The 7,069-nt window shown below is 36.3% G+C and overlaps 1 protein-coding gene across 1 annotated transcript; it reads right to left on the bottom strand.

The window, feature by feature from the left end:
• Positions 1–613: 613 nt before the first annotated feature.
• On the bottom strand, positions 614–6,396 carry LOC119986532 (glutathione S-transferase T1-like). Its single transcript, XM_038831118.1, has 7 exons — positions 6,246–6,396; positions 6,051–6,124; positions 4,740–4,800; positions 3,744–3,797; positions 3,074–3,153; positions 1,330–1,535; positions 614–1,082 (listed from the first exon to the last, which is right to left on the bottom strand). The coding sequence occupies exons 1-7, from the start codon at positions 6,380–6,382 to the stop codon at positions 879–881; spliced, it is 816 nt and encodes a 271-aa protein (XP_038687046.1). The 5' UTR covers positions 6,383–6,396; the 3' UTR covers positions 614–878.
• Positions 6,397–7,069: the final 673 nt, after the last annotated feature.

A 7,069-nucleotide genomic window follows, 5' to 3' on the forward strand; every position in this document is an offset into this window, starting at 1 on the left:
CTATTTCACATGTCTTATAAATTTGAGGGTCAAATGAATGTCATATTTTGAGTCAATATAACATTACTCAAGTTAAAAACCAACCCACTAGCACCTTGCTACTTCAAGAAGCAATCAACAAACATATCATAGAAAATGTGGTTTACAATGCATAAATGACAACAACACACCACATTTCATTCATTTAGGGAAAAAAACCAATAGTTTACGGGGCATCAACAGTTGGAAATACTGAATCGTGAAAATACAGAAGAAAAAAAAAATCCCCTGACATCTAATGCTAGGCTTGGGAGGCTCGTTTACGGTGGTTGAGAAGGAGCGAAAATGATATTTGTCCCTGTAACCAACTGCTGAGGTGTGTGGATATGATTTAAAGTACATGTGCGTAGGCTCCACAACACTTTAAATTATAGTCACACACGTCAACAATTGAGATCACTCAGATCCCAATTGCTGGGACGAGTAGTGTTATTGGGGAAGCGAAGGGTTCTTGAGAGGTCCCATAGAAAAATGAAATTTTTTATTGGAACGCTCGTGAACCCTCCTCTCCCCAATAACAGCGAACCCTCTTCGCAAGTTTAGCCTAAAATGTCATTCCCACAAAACTGAAAAATACAAAACCAAATAGTGGATATTACAGGAAATGCCCCAAAGTAATAATTCCTCCAGCAATGTATATCGAGATTGCTAAAGCCTAAAAGCCTAAAAGCCTAAAGAATCTATTAAAAAACTTACATTTATATGCAAATCATGTGATTTGCTTTCACCACCCACATGAAACTTAGATATGTTTGCCGATGCCAGTAAAGAGAAGATGGGTTGAAATATCTTATTATAAGTATTGAGTGAAATACATCCATCAACTAACAACGAAATGCTTACATCTTGGATTGCAATGCTTTAACACTAGGATCAGTCTCGCCATCCCGTGACTGCTGCTTCTGTAGTCTTGTTTTGAATTTGAAAATGATTTCATGCACTTGATCAAAGTGAGGTCTTGTCGCATTTTTTGTATCATCGATCCACTGCTGAACTTTCTTATGAGGGCCAAAGATTCGACTGCGATCCTTTTCATCCAGGAGCTGAAATCCAACAATTGTATATCACCATGGCATCTCAGTTTCTTTTTCTTTTTTTCTTTTTCTCCATTATAAGCAGTCATGATCAGAAAACAGTTACAATGCAGACTAACAGTTATTCTAGACAGATTTTCCAGCGGTAAAAGAAGTAACTGTCGGCAGAAATCTCAACCTCAGGTTAGGCTGTCTCCCTTAGGAAATGATGACAACATGAACCAAGTAGAGGCTTAGTCTAATAAATTCCACATACCTCTAGTTGCATTATTTCACACGCAAGGCTCAGATCTGCAATCGATGGTTGATTACTACCCAGCAAGAATTTACCACTCCCCTTAAGCCAGACGGTCTCCATCGTCGACAAAGATTGAGTCAATATTTTCTCAGCTTCAGCAGCAGCCTGCGGATTCAGAGGCAGGCCAAGTGCCGGTGCCAGTACCGTATTCAGAACAAATGCAGCTGGAAGATGAAACATCAACCAGAGGGCCACATTAGAAATTAATGATCAATACAGCACAACAAGATGAAATATGTTACACGTGTCCAATGATGAATGTGATCCCACAATAGATGAACAAAGGAAAGTGCACAAGTATATGATTCAATGCCAACTGAATTCAGAAAACATAGTGAGTTTGCTAAGGCAAAGAAAAATATCCATCTATTAGGATATCACAAGGTCATTAGTTCTGGTGGTAACTGTGTGCTAGCAGCCGCAACTACGATAAGTGGCTTTTCAATGACTACACAAAAAGTTATATGACTTACAGAATTCTCACTGCAGCACACTCAACATATCAACAGGTGCATCTTTAAGAGTGGCACGATGACACAGCATATTCTCTCTAACCTAAATCAAGGTAGACTAATGAATTTTTGTTAGTGTACTCTGACCCTATGTTACAGAGCAAAGAGCAAGGAGTAATCCTTGAAACAGAAGTTGGACGGGGAAAAACGAGAATAAATGAGAAAGAATTCACAAAAATAGTGGTTTATTTAAGAACTTCAACAAGCCAAAGGAAACCTATACAAGTGCTTCTCTCTTGTTCTTTTTTTTTTTTAATGAAATTCAACTGTATTAAGAATTGCACATGTTAATATGCATTCATAAGGTAGACGACACTAAGCTTTCAATGTCAACTAAGAAATGAAAATATGAGCAGGCTCTACTCACTGTTGTGAGAACCATCCGTCTCAACCTGGTAAATAATCTTAATAAAGATGGCATGCTTAGCGCTTACTACGATCAGGAAACCAACAATATCATAAAGCTGGACAATGGAGACTAGAGATGGGGTGTGCTCTGTCAGAAACCTCAGTTTACAGGGTCGAACTTGTTCCACAGCAAGGTGAAATGTAAGTATTAACACGTTATGTTTAGAGAGTCAAAAAAGAAAACTTTCCGATTCATAGATTGAAAGAAAATCCAAGTAAATGGTAATGTTATATAATGCAAAAAGTCCCTGGATCATGAAGAAAACAAATCAAGTAATATTCTTGTGATGGATGGTCAAAAGTGCATAATCAGAACAACATTTACGGCTAAATATCCATACAACAAAATGGAATTCACACCATGTGTGAATTTCTAGTTTTCAATTCATCAATTGTAGTTGTTCATGGTACTCTTAACAACATTAGTTTTGGTAACTTTACAAAATTAAACTTGTACATAAACATTTAGTGAAAATTGAAAAGTGGAATTCATTGTGCGAGAGTATGAAGACCAGATGACTGACAAAGGCTCATTGAAACCACGTTTAAAATTTCATATTTTCGTGTTTATGGACACTAAAGTAGTCTTTGGAACTTCACGTCTAACTATCCCAGTTTCATCATGTAAAAAAGACACTAACCATTTGAGAAATCCTCAAATTCCCCTAAAGTTTCAACAAACAAGATAATTGCAGCACAGTTGGGAAGGAGAAGCAGATGCATAAATATTGGCATTATTAAAAAAAAATGGGAACATCTTTTACGAACAAATAATTAAGCACCTGCACCACGACGTAAATTGGAGTGATGCCAATCCAATACTGAGTGAATCTTTGCTCTTTTGGAAAGATCGGCTGGATACCTAGGAAGTATGAACAAAAAAGTTTGTAAGAAATTGACTTCTGGAATATAACAACGAAAAAATTCATGAAAAATTATTCAGATACAAAAACAATTTTATATATAAAATGTACATAATTATGAAAAAAATTTCAATTCAAGCTACATAAATATTGGCATGCACATATAGTGATCTTACATACCGTTAAGACATTTGATCAACAAGATGGCTATAATCTTTTAGATGTCTAAGGTTTTTTTTTTTTTTTTTTTGGTATCTAAAAGTAACACAACCATGCAGAGGACTCGCCTTAAAGCATCATTAAGGACATGTAAAGAACGTGGTTCAGTCACTCACTCATCGACCAAATTATGTCCCTGTTGCTTTCATCATACATAATATCTCAGGCGTTGAGATCACAGAAAACAAATATATCTTAGGCATTGAAACCAATAGGTAACTAGCATCATATTCACACAATACGCTGTTTACAAATTATCTACTTTCAAAATGCTCTTTTTTCATCCAAAACGGCTTTTTTCTTTCAAAAGAAAGTCAGGAACCTTACACCACTTTAAGAGACATGCAATAGAGGGTTATAGGTCACTTACCAATGATCTGAAACTCCGGGAAATGCACAAGCAAGGTAGATAAGTATTGCATGGCTGTGACAAAAAAAGGAATAACTAAATTAATGTAAATTCCTGACTGGATAGTGTTTATTAAGCTGTTGAACAGAGCTATGCCAGCAACTGAAAAATGGTCTAGATTGCAGAATTTAACCCAAAAAGATAACAAGGGTCGGTAGACAATCATAGGTACAGTAATGGCAAGCATTTAGTATCTTTGCTTCTCCCAAAAAAAGTCATTCTCCTTCTTCTTCTTCTCTCTCTCTCTCTCTCTCTCTCTCTCTCTCTCTCATATTTCTTTTCTTTTTGAGAAATAAAATTGTACAAAGGTTTCCCGCTTCATATGTGTAATTATTTTCATTAAAGTATTAATCCCAAGCATTTGAGACCAGCTACATTAAAAACCTGAATGAAAATAATTCGAGTTAGATTCGCCTTCGCTTCTCTTTCTCCCCTAAAGAACATAGAATCTCTGCATGGTTGGGGCCAACTTGGATTCACTGTTGCAGGGAACCCCAAATATTATTAGGCAACCGCATGCGTCTTTATCATTTACAACCTTCTTTACCAATTCCACGAATGCATTTTTAGGCCTCCTTATGTATGTAATGCATCACAAATGCATTACAATTTACAAACCCTTGCAAAGTATCCATCACTGTGTGTGTGGGTCATTATTGTCACTGAAGGCCAAATCCCCAAGCATTTGGGGTCAGCTATTCAATATGAAAAATATTTGGATTTGGAGTCCATTGCCTGAACACATTTTTGCGTTTTTATCTTTATAAGAACGTGGAATCTAACCACGGCTGGCCACAGTGGACCCTTGCAGGGTAAACCCTTAGTAGCCAACACATTTCTCTATCATGATATCATCCACATTCTTCTCCATTATCAACCCAAGTCTTTCAAGGTGCCCTCTCTACATGTATGCATTACAATTGAGGAAGAAGAGGAGAAGAGAAAACTTTCTAATACCTCTCAAACAGCTTAAATCTTCCATCAACTATTGCTGGAACCTGTTTCATAGGGTTTATCTCTGCAAGTACACCATGGAGGATGCATAAAATAAGTAAGTCATACTGTCATACCAAAGCGTTCGTTACAAATGCCAAAGCATAACTTAATGATTATTTCCACCCAAAACAATCATGATTCTTCAGCCTCTCAGACAATTAATTTCACTGAGACCCACAGTTATATATAATGCTCAAATCAGAATGCAGACAGGACAAGCCGGACCACAAGAATAGAATAAAATTTTGCCTTCAATAAAATTACAATCTAACGTAATATATACTTGTAAACTTAAATCACAGTATTCACAGGAACACTATAAGCAAAGGGACTAGCTGATCTGAGGACTAACAGGAAAAGGATACAGAAATTTACAAAATGCGCAAGGATACGCAGAGATAGTACATGCAGCTGAGAAATCCTGGAACAATTGTCCATTAATGCTCTTCTCCTATTAATGCTTCCCAATACAGAAATTCCCGTTAATAGTTTTACTAATCATCAACAATGTACTTACTGTCTTACTAAAATTATTATATCAGTTTATTTTTGGCCATTTCTGTCAATTTAGATTGATAACATTGCTTCACAACAACCTAGGTGTCACAAGTTCAAATTGCAGAAGTAAAACAGCATACAACTTGCTTTCGCAACCCCATCTCTACTTGCCCCGACATCGTCCCAATTCCGCAGCAGGAAACGTCATATTTTGAGCAATGTCTGTGTCATCTCTGACTCTAAACATTCAAAGGAAACATTATCACTCTTTCTTTGCACGTCAACAAGTAATCAACAATCCACAAATACAGGTACCTGAATTGGTTTACATCTTACAGACACCATTTTTTAAAAACAAGACAACAGGAAATAAAATACACACAAATTCCGCACTAACATAAGCACGTACCAAATCACAGTTCATCATGGGTGAAACAGGGGCGAGTTAAATTTGGAATCTAGCCCATAAACTCAAGCACAGGCAGGTTCCATTTCATATTTCGAGTTCCTTGCCCCATAGTGGTTCAAAAGACAGCCCTAAAGACAGCGTCATTTCTGCTTTTGGACCACCATCAATCTTGCTTAGCTCATCGATTTTCTTAAAAGACACACCAAATCTTACAGACTCCCTTCAGTGGAACAGTTAAGACTATACAATCATGAACTACATGTTAAGTTTCCACAACCAATAATAATAAGCTTTCAAAAACTTAAGGTCTACTGTGAAGTATACGAGATGTGATATCCATAACACTGTCATGATCAGAGTAGTACCTTGGAAATCCGGAGATCTGTGCTGACGCTTGGCGATGTCTACTCTGATTTCCTCGTAGTCTATCCTATTAACCCTAAAATGATCAAAATCACGAATTGACATTCTGAGAAAACGATACCGCTGGTTTCGATTCAGACTGAGCTAAATAGCAAGCAATAATTGGGAACCATAGAATTAAGAGTGAAAACTGTTACTTGCAGAAGATGATGAGAGCCCGAGATGGCTGGGACATTCGATCAACGTATAGCTTCAGCTTCATTTTTCTTATGCTCTCTGATTCCAACTTTCGCGAGATCACCTGTTTGTGTGGGCCGCGGCCACCGTCCACCATCTACTGTCTTATGTCTATTTCTAATGTTTAGTCTCTTAACAGCTTCCAAAGTGGTAGTAATATAATACATCACTTCAAATTTATTCTCTCTCTTGTTCTCTCATTCTCTCTCTTGTGTTCTTTCCTATATGGCACAATTTAATTGAATAAATAGGCCTCACAATAAACACTATTCATCAAAACTTCATAAATACTCTATTTTCTCTCTCTTCATTTTCATCATCTCTCTTCCTTTTCATCACCTCTCTCTTCCTTTTCATCATCTCTTCACTATTCATCAACTATATATATACTACAACTCTCAAGTATCATTTTTTCACAACTAAATTTTCAAGTGTCATTTTTCATCCATTATGTGCATGTAGCGATATACTTATCAAAAAAGTAACATTTCAAGTATTTGAAATACACTCTATTATACTCATTGTGATGATATAGCACTATATTTATCCAAAAAGTGTTATTAACAATGTTAAATATAACACCATTGTGGATGCTCTAACTTATCCATGAAGGATGAGTCTGTTTCGTAGTGGGAAATGATTGATTTTGAATATTAGTGGAGAAGTTGGGAAAAAAAAAAGTTGAGTTAAAGTTGTGAAATATGCTTGAGATATTTGGTGAAGGAAAATGTTCACGTTAACGGAAAATCTATTAAAATAAAATATTATAATATTAGATTTTTTA

Source organism: Tripterygium wilfordii, chromosome 20 (genome assembly GCF_013401445.1).
Source record: "Tripterygium wilfordii isolate XIE 37 chromosome 20, ASM1340144v1, whole genome shotgun sequence".
Taxonomy (NCBI): domain Eukaryota; kingdom Viridiplantae; phylum Streptophyta; class Magnoliopsida; order Celastrales; family Celastraceae; genus Tripterygium; species Tripterygium wilfordii.

What these genes read in the sequence shown, in the direction of transcription:
- LOC119986532 (XM_038831118.1), bottom strand. Translation starts at nt 6,382, where the DNA reads ATGGTGGACGGTGGCCGCGGCCCACACAAACAGGTGATCTCGCGAAAG. An exon ending in CCCGGAGTTTCAGATCATTG is followed by an intron (nt 3,154 to 3,743) that starts GTAAGTGACCTA and finishes CATACTTCCTAG; the next exon opens with GTATCCAGCCGATCTTTCCA. An exon ending in CAATTTACGTCGTGGTGCAG is followed by an intron (nt 1,536 to 3,073) that starts GTGCTTAATTAT and finishes TTCATCTTCCAG; the next exon opens with CTGCATTTGTTCTGAATACG.